At 44.6% G+C, this 26,305-nt stretch overlaps 1 protein-coding gene across 3 annotated transcripts in view; it reads right to left on the minus strand.

Moving 5' to 3' along the window:
• Positions 1-353: 353 nt before the first annotated feature.
• Positions 354-26,305, minus strand: part of RNF121 (ring finger protein 121) — a 92,555-nt gene continuing 66,603 nt past the window's right edge. For 2 of the 3 annotated variants that reach the window (XM_037026290.2, XM_037026292.2), the window contains 6 exons: positions 20,022-20,176; positions 17,306-17,413; positions 14,465-14,585; positions 4,421-4,554; positions 3,672-3,773; positions 354-501 (listed from right to left, as the gene is read on the minus strand). In XM_037026290.2, the coding sequence (XP_036882185.2) occupies positions 354-501; positions 3,672-3,773; positions 4,421-4,554; positions 14,465-14,585; positions 17,306-17,413; positions 20,022-20,176 (768 nt within the window). Of the gene's footprint in view, positions 502-718; positions 2,046-3,671; positions 3,774-4,420; positions 4,555-14,464; positions 14,586-17,305; positions 17,414-20,021; positions 20,177-26,305 lie in introns of those variants that run through there. The other variant, XM_037026291.2, reaches the window with a different exon arrangement.

The raw sequence follows: 26,305 nt of genomic DNA on the forward strand, positions 1-26,305 counted from the left end.
TGTGATTGGTGTGTACAGACCAAGTGTGAAGTAAGAGACCTGAGTGTCTCGGTTTGTGACCTCTGTGATCAGGACAGAACTCTGGAAATGGAGCAGAAGGCCAGGAGATGGAAATGGGTTTGCAAGATCCATCAGGAACATCAGAGACTCCTCCCTAGGAACACCAGTACTCCAGTAGTTAGGTCAGGAGGCGAGGCTGCTTGGGGCTTCTAAGAGACACAGTCCTTTGGGGAACAGGAGGAAGAGGAGATGGGACTCTACCTTAGAGTGTAAACAAGACCAGAGCTGGGCCGCTAGGAGTTCATGGGGCTCAGGACTGTGGAAGTATGAGGACGGCCTTGGACAGACTGGCCTCAGCTTCTCACATGAGTACAAACATGTAGGGGGGACAAGAGTAAAAGGATGAACCCTCGACTCGTCGCAGTCCCCATTCCTCTGAGGATGGGCCCCCTGGCGTGAGCAGTGGGGGGACCATGGGAAGCCACAGCTGGGAGAGAGAAGCTGATGTGAGAGTTAGGGATGGTAGCAGCAGGGTGGTAAGAACTGGGTCACCCAGTGATATCTCAGGGCCCCTCCTGCCCCAGGACAGGAACCCAGCATTCCAAAAATCCCAGGGGTGTGGGGCCAACCAGCTTCCAAATGGGAAGAGCAGAGGTAGCATGGGCTAGGTGCCCCAGGGCCCTGGGAAAGATGTGGGAAGAAGAAAAGCAAGATGGTGTGCGGCTTTTCAACCCAGCTCATGGAGCTTTATTCAGAGTGGAGTGACAAGATCCTGCTTGGTCCTTGCTGCACATGAAGGGGTCAGGCCAGCTGGGCCCTATTCTCTATGAGCCCAGGGCTGACAGCCCATGTTTGCCATCCCATTTACTTCAAAACTCCTAGGACCACAGCTTGGTCCCACCTGGACTCGTTTTCAGAACCCATACTCACCTGGGCCCTGCCCTCTTTCCGCCCATCCCAGAACGCCCGTTGCTGGGCACAGGTAGGGCCCATGAGTGCTGAGGCTGACAGAGGGGTGCTCCCTGGGCTGGGAGCCCTGCTAGACAACAGGGAGAAGTCCCGCATCTGTCAAAGTCCCTCTGCCACACACACAGATGCACACAAATTCTCTCACTCTGGCTTTCAGGAAAAGAAGTGATGTGACAGAGCGGCCACTGGCACATGTTACCACTTCCAGGCTAAAGGGTCAGCTTGTACAAGGGGCCTTCAATTACTACTGCTGACAGTAGCCCCCATGGGCCAACTATATATAGATGGCCTGTTCTTGGCTGAGTAAGCCTCTGCCTGGGGGCAGTTCACCCCTGCTGCTGATGTTTCTGGTTGTCCCCGAACAAATCCTCAACAAATTGAGGTCCCAGGGCTTCCCTTGTTGGAAAAGTCACAAGTTTCCACTGACTGCAACCAGCCTATGGCTCCTGGACAGAAGACAGAGTCAGACACAACATCCATCCTGAGTCCCCAACGGGGTAGAAGGGAAGACAACCCGCCCGTCAGTGCTCATCTGTGGCACCAGGCAGAGCCCTGGAGCTCTTCCACTGAGGGCACCAGAGCCCCACTGCGGGAAGGAAAGGGGAAAAGGGAGACTCTCAGTCGGAGGCAAGAAGGCTCCTTTGGACCAAAAATGTTGTGGCTCTGTTCCCACCCTGTTCAAACAGGGGGGCGAGACCTGGAGGAGTTGGGGCAATTTGTATGCTCCACAATAAAAAATGGTTTTTAAATATATTCATCAAAATAGTTATCTTTTAAAAAGCCCCCACTGCTGACAGCCCCACCGACTGGCTCTCCATCGTATCCCTGCCCAGCCCGGACACAGCCGGCGGGGTCCTGAGTGGCCCAAATGCCCCTTTGAGTCTTTCCCACCCAGGTCTTGGAGGGCAGGGAGGAGAGTGCCCTGAGGTCGACGGTGGGTGCACGCTCTTCCTGACTATTCCAGGCCCAGGATGTAGTTGATGCCTTGCACCAAGCCGATGATAACAGGCTGCCAGGCTACCAAATACCGAAGCCAATCCAGCAGTTGCCCATACATGACATGAGGCCTCTCCCAGCTGTCAGTGCGTTAAAGAGGCTAAGAGCTGCTAAGATTGGTCTAGGAAGTGGATGAGTTGAGTGTGCCCACATCCTCCTTGGGTCTGCCCAGACTTACCAGCTGCTCCGCAGAAAGCAGCCTACAAGGAAACATACCTGTTTTCTAGAAAGCCCCACCAGCCTCTCCATGTGGGAATGAAGGGCTAAACCAGAGAATGGGAGGAGGGCAGAGGAGACCAGGGCAGAAGACAGGACAGACACAGGAGAGGGCCACAGAGGCAAAAGACCAGCCTGTAGAAACGGCGTCCGTGCACCACCTTCTCTCAGAAGGGCCTGCGCTGTGAGAGGACACAGCCTGTGCCTGCTGTGAGCACGACTGCAGCATCAGTGGCAGGGAGGCTGGGGTGGGATCAGGCAACCCCAAAGGTTCTTGTAATGACCAAAATTAGGTTTTCTAGGCCCAGGAGGGGGTGGACTCTAGGGATAGAGGCAGAAAGCAGCAGGGTTACAGAAAGAGGCTAGTCACAGGGATAAGCCTGGGCAGAGGCTCTAAGGAATCCTCCCCAGGGGGCATTGAGCATCAGGCTCCACCCAGGCCAAGTGATCCTGGAGGTGTTTCCTTCCTTTTACTTTACAGTCAAATGCAGGGCAAGACATCTAGAGAGGGAGCCTGGGGATCCAGCTCTGGGGAAAAGCTCAGGCTGAATCTCAGACTGTGGAGGAATGCCTCCAGAGGCATTAGGAAGAACAGCCTGGCCCAAAAACTGAGAACTAAGGAGAGCCCCAAGCCTCAGCTTGACCACGGAATTGCTTAATTGTTCCTAAACTAGACCCTGTGAGGACCAAGCAAGGAACCTTAAAGGGGATAGGCCAGAGTCTCCCACTCAGGGACTATGGGAATGTGCTGGGAATAAAGTAGCTCAGCTAGTGTCTGGGGCCAGGGAACCCTAGCGCAGAGGGAAGGGGCCACTGGGAGGACAGAGGGCAGAATGCGGAGTCCCTGGATCCTAGAGAAAGTGAAGGGGGCCATTGAAGTGACTGGACACTTTCCAACAGCCAGGCTGTGAGGAGGAAGAGGAGAGTGAAAGCCAAGTGGGGAGGGATGGCAGGGCAGAAAAGTGGTACCTCAAGGAGCACAGGGCCTGTGTTCCAAGTGGATGGGAAGAGGAGCCTCCCCTGCACCCTGCAGGCCCTGCATGGGCCCAGAGCTGATCTCTGGCCTGCATGTCATAGGTAAGGCATCACCCATTAGTTGTGTCACCTTGAACAAGTTATTCAACCTCTCAACTGTTTCATTTCTAAAATGAGGATATTACTCCATGGTCATAAAGTTGCTAGAGAATCAAATGAGATAAAAATACAAGTAAAGCAGTAAATATAGTGCCAGGCACAGTGACCAAGCAGTAAATATCAACTGCAACTACTACCAATTTATCCTTGAGGGATCCAGAACTACGAAGAAGTTGGGCCGCGAATCCTGCCCCACATTCTAACCCCAACTTCCCTAGACCACGAGCCAAATGGAATGGTGGACACGAACCAGGCTGTGGGGAGGAAGGGCCCGAGGAGGACCCAAGTTCAGGGTCACACTGGCCAGGACTTTCTTCCCACTGCCCACTCCCGGCAAGAACTCAAACAAAGGATACGGGTTGCTGAACATCCTCTTGAGGTCTACCTTCTCTTTGCAGTAGGGACACGTCTGCTTCTTTCCCACAATGCACCAGCCGCGGATGCAGAATTCGTGGAATCTGAGGACCACTGGTCAAGGGGAATGGTGGGCAGCCAGGCACTGCAGCCCCATGCCAGGCTGCCAGGTGCCCATGCACTCGCTCTGGAGAAAGGTTCAAATCCTGGCTTCACCTCTTAATAGCTATATGATGTTGGGCAAGTCCCTTCTCTCTGACCCTGCCCACTCATGTGTTAGGTGAGGATGACCTCTATCTTAGAGAGCTGTTATGGGGCATGATACATCAGGGGGGGTGATACATGGCACAGAGTGGGGGCTGAGTAGGTTCACGAGTATGAGAGGCATTACTCAGAGGGGTCTAATGCTGAAACTGAGGGATCCAGTTAGAGGATGCTCCTCCCCTGGGACTGATCCAATCTTGGGCAGACTAGTACAGCTTCAGGCTCCTTTCTGAGCCAGTCAGACGCTAAATACTCTTTCAATAAGAGTGATGCCCATCTGTGGGAAAGAGTGAAGAAGGCTGAAGTTTTCACTCCTGGGTCAGCTTCTCTTGTAGAGAACGTCACCCAAACGTGTGCCCCCTTGTGACCGACTCTCTACACTCAAAGGTCTGGACAGCACGCCGAGGGCATGACCAGCCGCTTCCCCCTCTGACTGGAGTGCACAGGTGGCAGGAGAGCTGTGGCCCAGGGGCTCCAGGCAGGATACACGTGATTGCAAGACAGCCTATACGTGTTCTCGATGATGCCCTCTTCGCTGACATCCACAAAGATCTGCTGCCCACACACGGCACATACACTGTCAGAAAGGTGTTTGGTAGGCATGCCCGACTCGCTGTAGAACTGGGAGAGAAGAGCAGGGGTGAAAGACAGGAAAGATGTGAGAATCAGGCAACGGGGGAAGGGACCACAGAGGCCTATCAGGTCTTCTAGAGGGGAGGCAAAGGGGCAAGGCGGGCCCCAGAGCCGGAGACCACCTTCAGTGCCAAACAGACCTCATCTTTACTGGGCAGATGGGGGGGACAGACCAGAGACGGATCAGGACGGCAGATCTAATCGGACTGAAGACTGGGGCTGGGTCAGCATCAGGGACAAGGAGGATGGGAGGGAGGAGGACATGGGGCTGGTGACAAGAAGCTGTGTCAGATAAGCCACTCTGTGGCCAGACTCTGGCTCCATCAGAGATGGACAACATCTCTCTTCCAAGATTCAAGACAGTGGAATATCTGGTGCAACGCTGGTTTGGCGACGTGGGTATTCTCAGACACTTGTGGCAGCAGAAGAGGTCCAACCCTTTGGCATAGCATCTGGCATTATGTCTCAAACTGTCACACCCTTTAACCCATTAGCTTCACTTTAAGGAATGTGAAGAAGTAAGTAGAAATATCAAAAGAGCTTCAATGCATACAGATATTCATTTAAGCATATAAATATTCATTTATAATTAGAGAAGCAGAGTTTGGCGATTTCTCAAAAAGTTAAAAGGCAGAATTACCATATGACACAGTAGTTCCATTCTTAGATACATTCCCCTCAAAAAGGAAAACAGGAACTAAACACATACTTGTATTTCAGTGTTCAGAGCAGCACTATTCACAACAGCCCAAAGGTGGAAACAACCAGTGTCCATCAAGAGATGAAAGGATAAACAAAATGTGGTACATCCATACAATGGAAAATTATTCACTCATAAAAATAAGGAAGTTCTGATGCATGCCACAACAGCTTTGAAAAGATTATGCTAAGTGAAGTCAGACACAAAAGGACAAATATTGTATGATTCCATTTATACAAAGTATCTAGAATAGGCAAGTTTAAAGAGAGAAAAAGTAGATTAGAAAGGGGCTGAGGGTAGGAAATGGGCAGTTATTGCTTAATAAGCACAGAGTTTCTGTTTGGGATGATGAAAACTTTTGGAAATAGTGGGGATAGTTGCACAATGCTGTGAATGTAATTAATGCACTGAATTTACTTTAAATGGCTAAAATGGTGATTTTTATAAGTATTTTACCATAATTAAAAAAAAACAGTAACTGGAAATAATAAATAACTAACAACAGGAGAACACCTAAATAAATTATGGTACACACGTAAGGGAATAAAAAGGCAATGAATCAACTAAAGCTGCAGGTATAACAGTTATTGTCAAAAGGATGGCACAAATTTGGAGGCACAGTATGACTGGTACCATATATAAAGATAAGCCCAAATCCATACAAAGAAAAACAATCAGAATGTTCACACCAGTGATGTTTTGGTAGTAGGATTATAGGTGATTTTTTTTCTTTTGCCTACGAAAACTAGGCAATTTCTCAAAAAATACAGAAAATGTACTCAAATTTTCCTTAATGAATAAAACATTACTCTCAGATTAAAAATTGATTACCATAATTACAATGGATAACCAATTTCATGCTCCAAAAAGAAATTGCAAGTTTTGCTCCAATGATTCCAAGATTTGCTTTCCAATGATTCCTTGTGGCTCATTGTTAAACAAGTACATGACATTTCCCCCTCACCCCAAGGAAAAAAGATTTTAAATTTATTTGTTGAAATATTGTAAGACACATTGGTTTGTTCTTTTGTCTTAAAAACTGTGGTAAAACATACATGATAGAGAATTTACCATCTTAACTGTTTTAAATGTATAGTTCAGTAGCAATAAGTATATTCACATTGTTGTGCAACTAATCTCCAGAATATTTACACCTTGCAAAACTCTATAATGGATATTTTAAAAAACCTTCAACATTTCTTATTACAATTTTATCTGTACCTGTAAGGCAGATTTAGTTTACTTAGACTTTCTGTATTTTCTTGAGTTTCCTTTGTTTTTTGTTTGTTTCCAAGCAATTATCTCCTGAAAAAGCCAAAACCCCAAAGCTGAGTGAGTGACAGCAGTGGAGAAGGAGAGGGCACACAGGTGCTGGGACAGAGAATCAGGGAGGATGACAACAGGTCACCTACAGCAGACACAGCTCTCGCTGCCAGAATGTCCACTTGACTTGGGGACGTCCCTTACTCCCAGCTGCCCTCCTGAGGAATGGACTCCCTCAGCGGTCAGAATGGCTCCCTGATCCCAACAGTCCTCAAGACTAGAAGGCAGAGATGCTACACTGCCCCAAGAATCCATGTATACAGAGCTTCCTGCCTTCACCCCTACCTCACCCTCTTGCAAACCATCTGTAAGGGCTCAAGGCAAGCCACTTACCATCACAGAACACCAGAGCAGCCCTCTCGCTGGGTAAAACAAAGCCCAGACAAGGCAAGAAGCAAGTTGGGACCAGAACCCAGACCCCTCTGACTCCCACCCAAGTTATACCCAAGGCATTCCATTAACTTTTGCTGAATGTTCGTTCAGAAGGTAAGCTACTTAGCTCACTGAGGGCCAGTTATTCAAAAGTTTCTGATCTGTCTGTCTAGAATGTGAAGTGGAAAAGGATAAGCTAGAGTCAGAGGGCTGCAGCCTGTGGAAGCCCCACTAACTGTGCAACTCTCCAAAGTTGACACTGGAGAATGTTCGTGTTGGGAGGACCTTTGAGAAAGCACCTCTCCAGAACTCAGCAGGCTATGGCTCTGCAATGTGTTCTGGCTTAGGGCTTCTAGGCACATCAACAGAACAGAGAGCGAAGAAACCAAGGGGCCTGTACAGCTTTGCCTGAGTCCTCACGCCACTGCACAGCTCAGGAACACGACTACTCGCACTGGCCCACAGGGTTGGCTGTAAAAAGAAGCGTGAGCATTCCAACTCAGGAGTGGGACAGAGCTCAGGAAGTGCTTTACCTCCAGCATCCCAGGGTTCTGCCCCCGAACACTGGGGAAAAGGATGCAAGATCAAAGGGAACTTGGGTAGGGTGATGACAGCAAGGAAGTCCAGGAAAATGTCTGTTAGGCCTTTCATTTCTGGAGTTCTCCCCACAAGGCTAATGTGGCAACAGGTAGGGTCAAATCCCACAATATCTCAACAAAAGCATTAGGTAAGCCTGTCAAGTCAGGAAGGCCCCAGCAACCTATGGCTCACGGAAACCATGAGGAGGAGACTGCCTCAGGAAGCGCTGAGGCTGAGGTGGGCAAGGTACAGGGAGGCAGGTTTCAGTTTAACTTCAAAAGGCTAATAATCCCTCAGTGGAAGGGCTCAAGGGGCCATATGGCCTGCCAGGATTAGGCAGACCTAATTTCAATCCTCTGTTATTTACTATCTTGACACCCTTGAGCAGGCCACCAAACCCTTCCTTCCACCCATCAAAATACACTGGGTGCCTACTGAGTACCTGCCCCTGGAGTTGGTCCTGGGGTGTAATGCTGGAAAAACACAGCCCTGGCCTCTGGCCTTATAAACCTACACCTAGGGGAGATATTTAAAATGATAATTACAATAAAGTAATAACTAATTCTTTAAAAAGCTAAAATAAGAATTGTTGGAAAGGCATTAAAAGGGCTGTAAAAGGGGTTCTTTACTTAGCCTAGGTCCCCTGAGAAGGCTTCTTTGAGGGAGTGCCATTTTAGGCTGACAGACAGAGGCTGGGCTGGGAGTCAGCAAGACAAAGAAAGGCAGAAGTGGAAAGAGGCCCTGGGGCAGGAAGGTGCTTTGGAGCACTTCAGAAACTGAAAGGAACCTAACTTGGCCAGAGTGACAAAAAGGAACGCAGTCATATCAGCCACATGAAGAATTTTGGACTTGAAATGGGAAGTCATCTAAAGGCTCTATTTAAGTAAGGATTAACATGATCAAACTCAAATTTTTAAAAGATCATTGTCTTCTGTGTGAAAAATAGGTCAGTGATGAGGCCAACATAGATTCAGAAAGACCAGCTAAGAGACAATAAGAATTCTCCAAAAAGCAATAGATGATAGAAGCCTGTGGGTGCTAAGGTGATGGCTTGGGCTAATTTGATGGCAGTGAAAACTGAGAGGAGTGGACAGCCTGGTGAAGCCAAGTAGACAAATGAGTAGTAAAGGTCCAGAGCTCAGAAACAAGTTTTGAATCAGAGATATGGAAGCTTTGGAAAAAGAAATGGGACACTTCTAGGTGAAAAGCAGAGAAGATGGCTTAGGTTTGAGCTCACAGGAACAGTAACTTTTAAGGAGATAGAAAGTTACCAGAGGAGACAGAAAATATCAAACACAAAGAAAACCAAGCCAGCATAATGTCACAAAAAGCCAAGGGGGAAAAAAACCTCTTTTAAGAAGGAAGGAGTGGTTGAGTCAACTGTGCTGACAACTGCTGGATGAGAATTAGGTCACAGAATTAGTGACAGAGTCATGGTGATCTGAGTAGAAGCCACCTCTGAAGAATGATCTGAGGCCATAGTGAAATGGGCTAAGGAGTAAATGAAAGGCAATCAAAAGGAGACAGGGTCAAAGAAAGGATGTTTTTGAAAAAGAAAGGAAGAGAGTCCAGAAGAGAGGGAGAAGTTCAAGCCATGGGTAAGACAGGGAAGTCAGCAGCACACAGGGTCTCTAAGAAGGCAGGAGCATATGGAACCCAGGTGCAGGTAGGGCTGGCTTTTGACAGGAGAGAGGACACTTAATCCACTGTAACTGGAGGAAAGGAAGAGCTAGGTACAAACCTAAGTAGATTTGTAGATAGGATATCAGGAAATTATGGGAATTCCACTTTGGTTTCTAGTGCCTTGGGAAAAGAAGCAGCAAGTCATCTGCATGAAATGTGCTCTGCATGGCAAGTGGGAGAGTAAGCTCTCCCAGACAAAACAGGAAGAGTGCTCCTTTGTAGGGCTGGAATACTAGCCTGGGCCTCACATGGCTTTGGGAAGACTCACTGAGAAAAAAGCCAGCACAGAGCTTGCATAGAGTGGATGCTCAGAAAACATGAGTTCCATTCCACACCACTGAACACCACAGAAAATGTATGCCAAGTAAGCCTTGTGAGCTCTTCAGACAGGTGAGGAAACCGACGCCCAAGGAGGACAGCCTCCCACAGAGAGCTGTTGGCAGAACCGAGCTGGAGCCTCGCCAGTTCAAGAGATGATTCGGAAATACCTGTGGAGACACTGACTAAAACACCCACTTCTCAGGGTTACAGCAGAGATGCTATGTCACAGAGTGGTCTGAGATGACTTCAGACAAGAGATGGCACTGAGAGAATTGGCATATACTCCTCACTTAGGATATAGTCTTGACTTAGGATTCATCTGTTCTGCTTGGGTTGATGAAGATAGGAGACAAACCCTGTAGGGCCTCTGTGCTCCATCCAGGCAATGACAGGCAGGCATAGGCAGTCTCACAGTCGGCGGTGCAGCATGGACAGGCTTGACCCGGGGTAGCAGCTACTGTCACCCTCTCCACTGTTCATCATGGGCTCAGCTACTCTGCAAAGTGCTTTCCAGCCACCTGTTGTTCCTTGCCACAGTTTATTAAGTCTGATAATATTATTACAGCTAAGAAAACAAGATCAGAGAGGCAAAGTAACTTGCTCCAGAGAATACAGCTAATTAAAAGTGGTTTAGAACTTGAAACCAGGTCTGACCTAATCCCTAGCTCTTCCCCCTTCTTCAAGGCAGATGAAAAGCAACTAGTCCTTTCCTGATGCTTTCTGGGGCCATTGGGGATCCAGGAGGTAAATCTGGGGCACAGGAATTTGCTCAGAAGATACAAAAGTGTGAGACAGAACACATGGCCCGATGTAGCACAGTGTGTTACTACCCTGCCTTCCCAATAACTCTCTCAGAGGAAAAAGCCCCAGAAAGCAGGCTTATTTCATAATCCCCCAAACCCCCACCCATACTACATGACTTTGGGTGTGAATGGAAACTATACTGACTGGCTGTCACAAGCTTATGATCTCACAGTGACCAGCTGGAAAAACATGCCATCCAAGATGCCATCCCTTGACTCAACTTAAGGAGAATTACTTTAGTTCACATCATAAATTTCTCCATGTGAAGCAAAACAAAGAGACACTAAACAGAGTTGTGTACAGTAGTGACAAGGAATTGAGAATGCTTATGAATACAATTGTAAAACCTCATGGTTTCATTTCCAGGCTCTGAAATTAATCAATCCCAGATCTTTTTAGGTCAAAGCACTCTCAGAGGGGGACCATGAGATGACTGAGACCTAGATCTAGACCTGCTAGGCGGGAGAGCTCCAAAATCAAGTATGACTCTCCAGAATAGAAGCTGTGATCATAGAATATACCAAAGACTAAAAAAAGGACTAGGACTAAAAATGTGGTGTATACCTACAATGAAACAGTGCTCAGCCTTAAAAAGGGAGGAAATTCTAGCCCAGGCCTCAACATGGGTGAACCTGGAGGACATTATGTTAAGTGAGACAAGCCAGTTACAAAGGACAAATACTGTGTGAGCCCACTTGTACGAGGCCCCTAGAGTGGTCAAACCCACAGACAGAGAGCAGAAGGGTGGTTGTCAGGGCTGGGGGGAGAGGGCACTGCCAAATTACAGGTTTCTGGCTTCAAAGCCAGGAATATTCTTGAAATTCAGGTTGCTGTGGCTCAGGGGCCCAGGTGTTCCTGAGCAGACTAAGGCCACTTGATTGAAAACTTGGGCAGAAAAAAGAGTCCGTCCTGGAATCCTCAGGGTTAGAAAGAACGGTAAAGGTCTTTCCCTTTATCCCATGTTGGGAGGCCCTTCCCTCACCTCTCTGCTGGGGCTCATCTGTTGGCACCCTGAGCCCCATCAGCAGGCTTGTCACTAAGTCTCAGCAATACTCACTGTAGGAAACAATGAGTGAATGAACTCCTAGTAACTCACCCAGTACTGTCACAAGCCACCCTACTCTTCCTATGACCCACTCCCTGCCCTTGAGATGGGGACCCGAGTAAAAGTAAACTGCTTGTCTATAGTTAGCGTCAGCAAGGCCACATTCTGTAGGACAGGGGTTTGATGGAGTGGCTCCTCTGACAGGGACAGGCATTCTTACTGTCAATCAGATGGGGAAGAGGTGGATCCTCATCTATGATACCAGGTTCAGAAGGCTGGCCTGAGGCATTAAGGGGGCTGCGGACATACTTCTATCAGGAACACAGGCTCTGCTCTAGGTCTGGACATTTGGACAGTAGTTGTCTAGATGTGGATTCTAGGTGGGGGTGCTAAGATGGCCCACATTACACAGAAGCAGGCTGAGAACTGGATGAGGCAGGCTTGGGAAGCCCTGGAAAGCAGGAGGGCTCATGAGTCAGATTAACCTCATCCAGTACTCATGGTTTACTTTCCTGCTATCATCCTTTAATAAAGTCTGATGTGACTGATCTTTACGTTCTTGGGCTAAGAGGCACAGAAGGTATATGGGCCCCAGACCATTAAAAAATGAGCATGGAGTGGTGGGGATAACGAGTGAGATCCCATAAAAGGAAGGGGAGTATGAGGGGTCAAGAGCTAGTGTTTGAGGCACTCTCCACCCTGAAAGAAATTCTCCCACTAGGTCTCTCGGTGAAGCTGGAATTTATCATTATTGGGGAATTACCTTATTATCATTATTAGGTATTATCATTTGTAATCACTGGAGCACCTAGTTCTACCCCAGCATGAAAAAGGCCCAACTGAAATCCCATTTTGGGGAGGCCAATGTAATGATTCCACCTCCTGAGAGAGAAGCTACCCTGCGGATCACTTCTGAGCTCAGATCTGTTTGGACAGAAGGGTTCTGTAAGATTGGTTATTAGTGACCCACCTGAGAGGATTAAGTCTATGCTTAAATTGGCAGTTTGAGATAAAGTTGGCAACAACCTGGGAAAATCAGGGAATTGGTCCTATAAAAATAGAATGAGAAGAAATCACTAGAGGGTAAAAGAATACTGCCAAGAGTCACTCTGAAAAGCTGGCTATGCCACGGAAACAGTCTGAGTAAACAGCTGCTGTTGAAAGTGAATGTAATAATGAGACAATCTAGGGTCTGGGAAATCTTCAGGCAGTGAGCTGTTTTTAAAGGAAGATCTGTAGTCTTCACAAATAGATAACAGACAGTGAAATGCAGTGATAACAGAAGACGGTTGTTCTAACAAGAATCTAATGGATTGTCTACAAAGGGATCCAATGTACTCTCTTTTCAATTTGATTCTTTACAGGAAAAAGAAACTTTCCCATCATACCAAGAAATAATATCCTATACTTAAAACCATACCTGACAAAAGTTACCCTAGGTATTCTGAGTAATCTGAATTGCCCTATACCTACCAAGCTGTACCACAAATGAGATCAAGATAGCACTGACATACAAATTTGCACAGCAAACAGCCCCTGCCTGCAAAATTGCCTTAAACTTTTCAAGAGTTCCAGAGGTGCCTCACCTCAAGTCAGCACCTATCCTTTCCTGTTCTCAGTGGGTCTCCACTGCTGCCTGCTGCCTAAAAGCTAGGAGTAGTATCGATGCTCCAGGAGAACCTACTTCCCTGATACTCTCTTCAGTTTCTCTCCAAGCTGCCAAACCTTGATACAGAAAGAACTTCTGAATGTCCTCTGGTCCTCCTCCATCAGACAGAGCCACATGGATTTCAACACAGAATCAGGGAAATGTGATGTCCATTAAGCTTGGAATTATTTCTTCTTGGGGTGGGGTCTACTGGGATGCTACCACGATGGGGAGCACTTCTGTGTCATTTACATAATTACAAAGAGACTGTATTATTTTTAAAAACAGCAAAACAGCAAAGACATACTCCCATTATGAAAAAAAAAATAGGAATACTGACCTGGGTTTCTTAGATTGGCTGTTATTTTACACGCATTTTAAGCTTGAAGACTCTCCCCATGGTTCCCACCTAGTTCTCTTGCAGCATTTCCCATCTCAGTGAAAAGTATACTATCCAAGGAGCTGCTTGGGTTAGAAACATCAGCTTTGATACCCACTTTTCTTTCATAATTCTTCAGTCTCCAAAACTAATGTACATGTAAATCCTGTCAACCTTACCTCAAAATACATCTCAAATAATCCACTTGTCTCCCTTCCCATCATCTCTGTGCTAATCCAAGCTACCTGCATCTTGCCCAGACCACCACATTGTCTCTTTAATAATCGTAAGTGGTCCACTCTAATCTGTGGACTCCTCTCTAGTCTGTTCTCTATCCAGCAGCCAGAATGATCTTTTCAAAGTGAAAATCTGATGATGTCATTTTCTCTTAGCCTCCGAGTGTTTTGAGTATAAAAACTGTCATCTTTCATTCGGCCTACAAAACTTTTTCTAGTTTAGTCTAAATACCCACACTTTCTCCCACTACAGAACTCTTAGACATTATTTTCTCTATCTGGTGACCATCTGACTTCCCACTTTGTCTGCTTAACTCCTACTCATTGTTCAAGTCAGCTCAATAGTTACTTCTTCAGGGATGCTATCTTTGAGCCAAAGACAAGGTCAAATGCCACAACTCTATTTGTTTATAGCATTATGAACCTTTCCTTCATAATATTCATTAAATTTATTATTTGTTTGTGCTTATTATTTTAACACCATCTCTGTCATTAGAGAGTAAACTCCAACTGGGCAAGAGTCATGTGTATTTTAGCACACCTTTTTAATTCTAACAAATACACAGAGCCCAGGCACATCGAAAGTATTAAATAAATATTTGTTAAAGGAATATTAACTTCCTGTAGGGTAAAGTGGTTCCTTTCTATAATGGCCCTAAGGTTAAAATACCAGAGTGGATCTGAGAGCTGGCTTCCCAAATTCTAAGGAAGGAATCTCCAGATACATGCCACTCACATCTTGAAGGATTTTATATGGCTTATCTCTGGAGGTCGCAGGAGGCAGTATTAAGAGCCCAGGTGAACTCACCCCTATGGTGGATGCCATGTAGTCTGCACACATTTCTGCAAAGTCCCGCTCAAGAACTCCATAGTAGAGACCATAGAAGAGGAGAGAAATGCCAAAGTCCATGGCATCTTCTGGTTTGATCCTGTAGGGGAAGCAGCACAGCCTGTGAGGCCTGCCTGGGGATGCAACTGCTTTGGACACCTACTCTGGCATACGTAAGGGGTGCCTGAAGGCGCTTCCAGGGCTAGAGCAAGTGTTGGCTAACTAAGACCAAATCGAGCCTGCTGCCTATGAGTACCACCTCAACAGGCCAGCACTGTGACAAAGCCAGGGTATCCCCTTCTGCCCCTCTTCCCTACTCTGTTCCAAGTGCCTGCCTCCTTCAACTGGCATGCATGCCTTAAATTCACCAAGGGCCCCCTCTGGTTGGCATCTGCATGTTGGGGACTCCACTAGACACCAAGCAGTGGAATTTCAATCTGGAAGTTGACAACTCACTGAATTGCCTCACCTCCAGCCAGCTGCCCAAGCTGAAACAGCTAAGCTCTCCAAAAAGAGGGAAGGATACACCAGGATCTGGGTGGCACTGGAGCAGAAGGGGAAAATGACCCCAGTCGTCACACACCCCATCAGGCCCCTCCTTCTGAGAATGTCTCATCTGATGGCAAGTGGGCACAAAGTATGCCACCATCTGAGAGAGTCCATCCACCAAACAGGGTGGGGCAAGGGAGCAGTTTTCTCTCTTGTTATATAAGTACCTACATACTAGTCTAGATTTTACCTTTTGTCTCACAAAGCCTAAAATATTTATTATTTGGCCCTTTACAGAAAAAGTTTACTAACCACAACTTTAGGAAAAAAAAGATGAAGCTAGTTAGTAAATACATACATTACCAGTTGCCATAAAATTTTAAGTTGCATTTATACCCATTCTATATAATGCATCAAAGTTAAACTTTGGTCCAAGTCTACTTATAAGGAGGACAAAGATCTTGCCAATATTGTGAGGTTTGTTTTAATAATTCCAAAGACCAATAATTTGCAACCATGAGTCTTTAAATGCTTATTATAGAAAACTACCTTTGTTAAAATATTTGTACCAGGAACTGTATGTGTTCACTTAAAGTTGTAAATTATGTTATCTTAGAAAGTTGAATTTGCTCAATCTTGTAATATTTAACCCACAACTAGACATTGCAATCTTATACCAATTAACCTGATCAGTAGCATAAAAATGGTCAAGATTCTCAATTGTTTTCCTCCTTGTATAGTTTATGCAAGTAAAAAAAAAAAACCCTGTAATTATAGAATAAATATCTTTAAAACATACAGCAGAATCTTGATTTTTATGTTATTTAACCACACAGGTTTGGAAGATATCTGGAAGTTTCCTGGTTTCCTTTGGTGGGATGTGTTAGACTCACTACTGATGAATTCCTGTGAACCACTCCTTCAGCATGTATTACCCCTAGAAGAAAGAAATCCATGGGTGTCCTCTTGCTATAAAAAGTAGGATTTATTCCTTTCTTTTTCAAAGAATTCCCATCTACAGTGTACTAGGTCTGGGGAAGAGATTACTGGTCTCGAATTTAAATCTGAATCCTAAATCTCTAGTTTCATTGCACTGTCCTCATGATCCACAGCCCACAGGCCCCATTACCTGAGCCAGGAAGCCACATTTCTGCTCTCTTCTGCCCTACTTATTCATTGTACCCTCCAGTATCAGAGTCCAGATTTCCAGGCTTCTGCCTTAATTGGGGGTGGGGGAACCTGTACACTGATAAAAAATCTTTTGGAAAGCTTATGACAATATGAAGCAACAGCCAGAACCCCACTCCTGGTAATATATCCTTAGGAAGTAGTACAGCAATATTACCTGTGATCGAACTAAACTGCAAAACAATCTAAGTGCTCAACAATGGAGCAGGACTTAAATGTCCGCAAGTTAACTTTCTAGAACGGTTTCCTTAGAAATGTAGATAAAGAAGGAATGTCAGCTATGCTACAAAACAACAATGTTCATATGTTATACATGACCTGTACTGGTATACTGTTATCTGGACTGGGAGATTCTTAAAACTGGGTATGTTCCTTGGGGAAGAAGGGGCTTCTGGGCCACCCATCTCAGCCCTGGCTCTATAGCAAACACTCCTGCAGACGTTGCCCTGCTGTTTCCTGCCTTGCAACCTTCTAGGTAGACCTGTTGCCAGGTGTGGCCAACTGTCCTGCCAGGTTTGATTACCAGTCCCAGGTCAGCAAACTTTTTCTGTAAAGGGCCAAACTAAGTATTTTATATTTGTGGTCCACACAGTCTCTTCCACAATTTTCAACCCTACTGTTTTATTGCAAAAACAGCCACAGACAACGTGTAAATAAATGCATGCAACTGTGTTTCAGTAAATTTTTTTCTTATTTTATAAAAACAAGAGGTAGACCAATTTGGCCCATAGGACATAGTTTGCCAGTTCCTAGTCTCTTTGAACGTAAGACCACTCAGGAAGAGTGGCTGTTACAATGAGTAGTACACACATGGACAAGGAAATTATTCAGTTGGAGTGATGGAGTTACGGGCGACTGGCTATAATATTGCCATCATTATGCTTACTTTTCTTATTATACTTTTCCACTAAAATGTAAGTTCTTCAAAAATACAGCCAACAGTTTGGGACTTTAATTTTGTATCATCCAGACATTCCTTTCTCTTTGACAGCACAAATCATGGAGGTCCCACCCTACCACCCCCACAGCCCAAGTCTCCTATCCTGGATGGCATGTCTACCTGGTTAATACCTAGAACTTGTCCCAGGAAAAAAAATACATCTCACCAATCCCTCCTCCCCAAACACCAGCAAAGGTACTCACTTGAATAGTAAGTTAAGACCAAAGAGGGTAAACATGACAGCCATGTAGCCAACAATGCCAGTAGCATAGCTGATTTTATAGATTAGCAGGAACCACTTATAAACAAGCCTAGAGGAAATAGAGAAAATTAGTATAGCTGAAACAAACTTTAGTTTGAGGGTCTGGACTACCAGAATCCCTTATTCTCACACCAAAGGGGACATCATCAGGCTCTCTGCTTATTGAGCAACTTCAATTAGTGTACAAAGTTGGTCCCTCCCTCAATTGTAGAAACACCTCCATACAGCAGGGAGCTAGTGCTTTGTCTTTTCCTGGTCTCAGAACATGTGAAGAAGAAAGCCTTAAAAGGAAGGTTCATCCTCAAAGAGCACAGCTGACCTCAGACAGCTATGTCACCTCAAATTCAGGTTAGCTGGATAAGGAAGTGAAAACTAGGAACCACAGCTATGCTCAAAAGGGAACAGAGCAGAAAGGCTAGTTGTTACTGTCAGGAAAGAGAAGTCAAGGGAAAATGAATCAAGAGGTAGACTTAATTATAGGCATTGTAACTGGGCATGGTTAATCTGAATACTGCTTTGTTCCTATCCACAGGCCGATAATGAAATGAATGATGTCTAATGAATTTGCTTCTGAAATGATTTTTCTTTCTCCCTGGAGAAGAAAGGATAAGGAAGGAGGCACTCAAAGAGTACCTGTGTATAGACATATGTACATGGCGGTGGTGGTAGGGTAGACTGAGGTTATGCAGTGGAGACATACTCCTTAGCATCCAATGAAAACTGTGTGGACTCTGGTTGGTTGACCCTAGGTTCAGAGAGGAAAGAGGGTTCCCTGAATGCACCAGAGCCTTTTAAATACCATGGAGATAGGTCCCCGATGCAAGGAGCCACTATTCTATGATGAGAGCTAATGGACAATTTAGCAATTTTCTTGAGTAACCAGCACAAGCCTGCCTGGCTCCTGAGAGCCAACTAGGTTACTGCCAACCCTGCTGGGCCCCAGGGAGGAAGTTCAAGGTCCCTGCCCGTGCCTCCCTGCTATGGGTAAGCAAGGGATAATGGCTTTTCTGGCTAAGGAAAGGTCCCAAACATCTTGTAGTACCTTCCCTCAGAGACCACAAAGAGCACTGATCAGTTGAAAGTGAGACACAGTGGAAAGGATGTGTAATTACAGTAGAATCTGGATTGAGTGAGTTTATTAGATGGGTAACCCCAGGTAAATCAAATCACCTAAGACAAGTTTACTTATTTGTAGAACAGGGGAAAACCATGCTCCCTTTCTCACTGGATTGTACAGAGCCCATTTCTTGGTGTGTATAATACATGCTCAATAACTGCCACATGAATAAACATGGGTGTTTATGAAAGTGCTTTGAAGCTGTAAAGCACTATCAATGTGAAAACCTTCCATGCTACACACATTTTCAGTCATTTTACCTAGAAGTTGACACAGTTTGCTACTTGGTGATCTTAATATGTTTTATTTTACTTCTTATTATCACCCTATATGAGGTAGCAATTATTCTCACATTTTTAAGGATAAAGAATTCAAGGCTCAGAAGGATGAAGTCACGCAGGTCATATAATTAACAAGTGGCTAAGGTTTCCAATCCACATGCATCTTACTCCAGAGCCTGCCGTATGTATCTTCTATAATGGTTCTTAATGCAAACTATGTTACTTTAGAGAGGGGCTTCTGGATCACTGACTTCACTGTGAAGATAAATTTTACTTTGCACAATGAAATTCAGAGGGCTAAATAAATGCTCACAGTAAAGTAAAACAGAAGAGGAATGGGAAAAAGAGCAACTTGCAACTTGGAAGACTTTGGATTGGGTAATCACAATTCTGAGGCTAGCCAGTTCCTCCGTTAGGCTCTGGCACTTACCAACTGCACTGAAACAGCTGCTTGCTCGTCCATCTCCTCCATTAAACCGAGCACTCCTTGAGGGCAGGGACCATGTCTTATCCAGCTCTGTATCCCCAGCACTCAGCACAGGGCCTGACATATAGCAGGTGCTTGTTGAATGAATGAATGAATGAGAAAATCTCTTTTTTTCTGTCAAATACAGATATTAAATGACCTCACAAGCTGGCTGGGAGGATCAAACAAGAAATGCATTTAGATAAGAATATAAAGAATTATACAGGCAGGAGCTGCTTTGTGACCCAAGAAGGAAGTACTGTTTTTTGAAAAATAGCATATTTGCTGAGATTCATTCATTCAACAAGTTAATAGAGTAGGCTATTATGTGCCAGGCCCTGTGGTAGGGCCTGGATATACAGTAACAAAGAGAATGGATGTGGTTCCTGATCTCATCGTTATAGCTTAGTGGCGGAGATAGACACTCAAAATAATATTTAGTTACAAATTGTGATAAGTTCTATGAAGGACAACTACAAGGTATTATGAAAGAATAGAACAGAAAATCTAATTCAGAGAAGAGTTCACAGAAGAAAACATTTAAAATGAGGCCACAATGATCACCAAGATTTGCTCGCTATAGGTTAAATATTTTGGGGTTTTTAGCTGTAAATGGTGGGGTTGGGCGTAATGGGGATGGGTGTAGGTCTCCCAATCAGCTTGTTTTGGTGAGGCTCTGTGCAAAATGATCTTGGCAGACAAAAACTGTAATTTTTTTCAGTTTAAACCCACCCTCTCCCCACACATGCCAACCTTCAGGAAACCTAGCTCTTCCCCACTACCTAACTCTCACCTTGGGGTGGTCTGTACTAGTGGTTTTCGGGTGGCTCGGAAGGTGACAAAGGCTGTGACAGCAGAGAACAAGGTCCAGATCACTAGGAATCTCCACCAGTGCAGCTTCACTGTGAAATAGAGGGGAACAACCCACATCTGAAAGAGGGTCACCATCTGAAACACAAACATAAGCACTTCAGCTCTAGCCAGCTCCCTCTGCAGCTCTACTCACAAGCCCAGAGTACATCTGGTGTGCTCCATTTTAGCCTGACATTTCCAATTTTGGATGAAGGCACCTCCTAGTGATCTAAGTTAGAAACCAGGGACTATGCTTGATACCTCCCTCTCATCCCTCACCCAACAGTTTATTGTATATATTCTTTCCTTCCCATGTGAGCCCTTGCTATACCTTGCTTGGCTAACAATAATGGCCTCTTTGTTAAGTCTCCTTGCATTGTCTCCCCTTCCCATCTATCCTTCCCAGGAGCACTGGAGTGGTATCTCTAACACACAGTCTTGAACATGTCATTCCCCTACTTAGAACCCGCTAATGGTCGGTCCCCTGCATATTGGATAAGATGAACATCTTTAGACAAGCAGTCACCCCTGCCCCAATGCAGCCCCAAACTACTAATTCAAGGGCCCCTTTCTACCACTTCCCATGCCTTTAATTAGGTTGTCCCTCTCAGGTGAAAACATCCTTCCCACCTGCCTTTCTCCCTGATGATAACACATCCAAGACACATGAAGGCTTCAGCTTCCTTTCCAGACAGAACATCCTGACTTTCTAGTGCTCCAAAACATCATCTTTTCTCCCATCATGATAGTGTTTATCTAGAATATGAGGCTGGAGTCAAATTTATTCTTTACCTGAAAGTAAGCTCTTTGAGAGCAGTGATTACTAGGTCATACTCATCTGTTTCATCTATGCTAGGATACTGTGGCACATGACAGATCCCCAATAAATGTAGATAAATGGGAGGAAAGCAAGACTAGAACCCCAAGAGGGAAGCACATTTCTATTTTAAAGAGTGTCTATTTTACTTCTCTCTCCTTCAGATCTTTACCCTCAGACTTGTGAGCTGAAGAGTTCCAAATGTATAAAACAATTTGAAGCTTGGACTAATCAGCAGTCTGCTGCTCCCTAGTACCTCCTAGCTCCCTCTGCCCAGCTTTCACTAGATATCACTCTTCTCAGGTGAGTAGCAGGTGTAAAAAAAAAAAAAAAAAGATAATTAGCACTTAATGGAGGCTTTCTTCCTGATGTCATCAAATGAAATGAAAGAACATTAAAAAAAAGGATCAGGGGTTACTGCAAAGAAGAAAATGATAATTTCCTGAAGTTCCACAGTAGAGAAAATGAGAACCTATTTGAGGATTTTTAGACTAGTACTGCTCAATCAAAACATATGTGAGTCATATATGTAATTTTGTTTTCTAGTAGCTACATTAAAAAAGGTAAAAAGAAACATATTTTACATTTTATTTAACCCAACATACCCAAAACATTACCATTTCAACATGTACTCAATATTAAAATTACCTATGAAATATTTTACTTTTATTGTGCTAAGGCTTTGAAATCTGATATGTATTTTGTATTTATAATATATCCTAAAGAGACCAGTCACATTTCAAGTACTCAGTAACAACAGAGAACTGGTGGCTACCATACTGGACAGTGTAGCTTACAGCATTTTTTCAATGCTCAGTTGTCTGTAGCTACTACTACAGACTGCTCTGTGGCAAGAAAAAGCCTAGTTTTTTAGTGTTATTGTACATACGTTAAAAAAAAAAAAGAGATGGTGAGAAGAAAATGGTGAATAAAGCCACTTTGTTTTAGAGCTTCCAGTTCCGTGTGCCCACTGAAGCTGGCTGCTGGTCAGTGAACAGTACAGCCTCAGTACCAATTCTTCTGTAGAGGAACCCCCAAGTGATTCCCTGAATGAAGCACTCTAAAATATGCTGGCCTGACATAAAACATGTGTAAGCACCGGATGTACTAACAAAAGGCTACCCATTAATGTTCCAGGTGTCATTCTAGGAGATATTGGGAGGAGCCCTGGAAAAGACATAACAAACGCTGCAGATTATTTAAAGTCATGGTACTAAAGGGGAGTAGATGGAGGTGGGAGGTGGAAAAGAGTTGCAGGGTCCTTAGCCCTTATAGTGTCTGCTTTAATAGGCTCATGGGGATGTTTATAAAACACAAGGCCCAGAGACTAGAGAAGAATTAAATCACACGACCTCACATTTGTCCTTTGAGAAGGAATAGGAATTCTAATCTCCTGGCTTTTCCAAAACTTGGCTGTGGCATAAAAACCAGCCAGCCCTAAGTGCCCCTTTCCTATTCCCCACCAATCACTGACAGCAGGTTCTCAAGGGGAATCTAGTCAAGACAGTTTTCTCTACATGAGCTGCAGCTCTGCATATTTTGGGTGTGGCAAGAGGCAGAGGACCCGGATTCTATTCTGGATTGAACGAAGATTTAATCAAGGGTTAGTCTGGGCATCGGTGTAAAAAGAATGACAAATCTTGCCTCATTTTCTAACATTCAGGCTTGAAACTTTAAAGGTGTAAAGCTCTCATAAGGTTGTATGGGTTAAGGGAATTAATGCACTGAAATCTCTAGAACAGTGTCTAACAAGGTAAGCAATCAATGTAAGTAATGTAATAAATATAATGTACATATTCAATATAATAGTTCATTTAAATGAAAGTAATGTATATAAAATAAGCAACACAGTGCAAAATTCATAATTCATGGCTTTACATGATTAAAACAGCATGAGGTCACATATTATAAAGACAAAGACTGCAAAGAGGCAATCAAAAATGAGCATGTTAAAAGTGGTGGGGTTACAGCAATTTCTTCATAATGTTTGTTTTTTCCAGGAAAAATAAATCATCTAAAAACATAAACCAAGGGTTTGAGACCACTTTTAGGTATCTCGGCACTCTCCAGCAGGGAGGATTGAAAGCCAGATTCTGTTCAGGGCCTCTCACCTGCTGGGGTCAGAGCCCAGTGTCTTCCAAGGGCCAGGGCAGAAGGGCCAAGTAAACAAATAGTCTATCATGGATGGAGTGGTAAGTAAAAAATGATAAGTTAATGATTTCACCTGGTTAATACCTTTATTTGTTTCTACTCTAGTATTCACTGGCATTTTGCTAATGAATTAAAGCTTCTTCATTAAGACATGAATTTTAATGCCTAGCTTGGCAATAAATGGCTGAAAATAATGCAAGATTCTCCGAACAATGGCAGAGACTCTGGTGCCATCTGGTGGTAACACTTTATGCAGACACACTTTTTTTTTTTTTTGGTGTCGTTAATGTACAATTACTTGAACATTATGGTTACTAGACTCCCACTATTATCAAGTCCCCCCCACATACCCCATTACAGTCACTGTCTATCAGCATAGTACAATGCTATAGAATCATTACTTGTCTTCTCTGTATATACTATGCAGACACATTCGGTTCAATAGTTTGCTCAAGTACTTGTGCCTTATGCTGTGGAAGGCGCAAAATAATGGGAAGCAATGGTTCTAACTTCTCTTCCAGGATTCTAAGCAATAAGACATAAACACATGGATTGGGCAGCTCTGAAAAGCATCAGGTACTGACATCAAAGTTCAGGGAGAGATGCAGCAATGTGGGCAGGGATGATTGCCTGAAGAGGCAGAGTTCTAGCTGGTTCTGAAGGAGGCTTGGATTTGGCCAGGTGGAGGGGAAAAGTGAAACTCATTTATCCTTATTCCCCTGAATCTACAAACAGGAATCTGAACTAGCCTGAAAAAGACTCACTGATTCAATCAGCGAACATTTACTGAGGGACAATCCCAGCTTCACCCATCTGGAAGGTTAGAAATAGCAGTACCCCACTTTTAACTCCACAAGGCTACACAGTTGAGATGATGATGTTAGATGCTAACAATAAGAACTAACCCATATCTAAATGAACTGTCTTTGTTTTAAATTTTTTCACCTCTGAAATAAGAATTCATAGGAAGTGAGGAAAGAGTTCCCAGATCACAGCCTTCCCAGGGCACCAGCTGCCTTGCCAGCTTGCTGATGCTGATGCTCAGTGCTTTTGACTTTCAGGATTCTCATCACTTCTGGGTCTCCCTCTGTTGTGGGGGCAGGGATCACTCACCATGCATGGCTGAAAAGGAATACTGAGGATGACATAAAAAGTACATGTCCAACTAGTGGAAAATCTAAGACTCACAACTAATAGACAATCAGCTTGAAAAAAATGCTGATAAATAGGGGTCAACTGGAGGAAGGTGTCTGGGATATGCTCCACAGCTCTGGTCAGTATTTTCATGAATGATAATCTGCTTACCACAGATAGCACAAAGTCTGGGAGGTGGGTAGGAGCAAGACGGTAAACATGGAAAACAGAAGCAGCAAGATCCAAATGAATAAAGCTTTTTCCTAGAGTTCCTCTAGCTCTAACATTATGAGCTGATAAGCTGAAGTGAAGAACCAAAACTATACGATGAAAGCTAAGCAACTACCCAGATTTGGAAGGGGAATGAGTGGCTTAATAGCAGCTCATGTAAAATACATGCAGGGGTCTCAGCTGACCACAAACTGCTAGGCAATATGTGTGAACAGGGCCTCAGCCAGAAAAGCCAAGGCAGCCTTATGCTGCTTAACCAGGAATACACCCAGAATGAAGGAGGCTGCAGTTGTTAGATGAATATCCATGCATTGGTGGGGCCCTGGGATTGTCTTGGGGCCATGCTGCACAGAGGACACTGACAAAGAGGCATGGCCATAAGGGAGCAGCCAGGGTTACAAAGGGTCTGAAAACCAAGTCACCTAAGGAACAGCTGGAGACGACTATAGAAGGCATGGCTGTTACTACCAGCTAGCCGAACATAATCCAGATGTCCAGAAAGCAGACATATTCAGGGTAGTTTCTGTGACCTAGTAAGACCCCACACACTGCTGAAATACTCTACAGGGCAGAAACTTGCTTGGCAATTCCCTCCTACCACACCCCTGGCAAATGGTCAACATTACCATGTAAGCAAGCCTTCCATAGCAAACACATGTGTTTGACAGTTCATCCCTGATACTGACCTAAAAGATACTGACCTAAAAAATCTGCCTTCATGTCCTTTCTGCCTCTGGATCTCTTATCCTGCAGAGAGGCACAAAGTATACTTACTCTGTTTCTTATGACTACTCTCCTAATATCTAAGACTATGTCTTTTTTCACAAGTCTTCCCCTCTCCAGGCAAAGGAGTCAGTTGAATAGTCATTTAACAAACTTTTATTGAGCACTTACTAGACACCATGCTAAGGACTGGGGAATCCAGAGATCACAAATGAAACCTCCTCAAGAATTTAAGTCTACTGAGGAGAAACAAACAACTGTAACTTCGTGTGGTAAGTGCTATAATGCAGTAAGCCCGGGTGGCCAAGAAAATAGAGGCACTTCACTCAATGTGAGGGAACTAAAGGAGGCTTCCTGAAGAAGCAACCTTTGATCGTATCCTGATGGCCTTGCAGGTGGAGAAAGGCATCATGATGCATGTTCAGGATAAGAGAACATAGTAATGCTCGAGGCAGTACAATTTGTATCGAGGCAGTACAAGTTGTATTTGAAAGAGATGGGAGAAATGAGCCTAAAAAATAGGCAAGGCTCAGAGGAGGCTGATGTACGCATCACATTGAGAAGTTTTTATTATATTCTGAGAAGTCTGTCTTTCTCATACAAAGTGGATTACCACCCTTCACCGGCTTAGTGCAATCGAGCCACATCCTCGCAATCCTCTTACTGTCCTGATCTGAGAACAATCTATAGTACTTTACAGATTTTCAGGTGTGAGATTTTGCCACTCATCCATACCAAGAGGGAATTGCAGTGGTGGGGGTGGGGAGGTGGCTAGGAGTTTAGAAGATTCTATATTTGGTAACACAGATGATGAAAGCTTCTCCTTGGAGACCTTTAAAAATAGGATAGATACTGTTCCAGGCATAAACTTACTCCTTCCCCTAATATCCCTGAGGGAGCTAAGGAGTGACTAATATTAAGCTCTCTGAATAGATGATGAAAACTTATCTACAGAGAGGCTGAAAAACAGGTATGGCCTAGGCTAGGATTCTGATCCAGGCCTTCCATCCCTCAACCCCTGCCACTCTAGCATCAATTCACTGACTTGGTGGGGAAACCCCAGAAAGGCTGAGGAAGCAAGATGATGTAGAGAGTAAAGATGGATGGTTGTGAAAATACCTGAAATCCAAGGAAAGGACTTGGGCAAATGTCGCCAAAGGAGGAAAATC

This window comes from Manis javanica, chromosome 11 (assembly GCF_040802235.1).
Source record: "Manis javanica isolate MJ-LG chromosome 11, MJ_LKY, whole genome shotgun sequence".
NCBI classification, from domain to species: domain Eukaryota; kingdom Metazoa; phylum Chordata; class Mammalia; order Pholidota; family Manidae; genus Manis; species Manis javanica.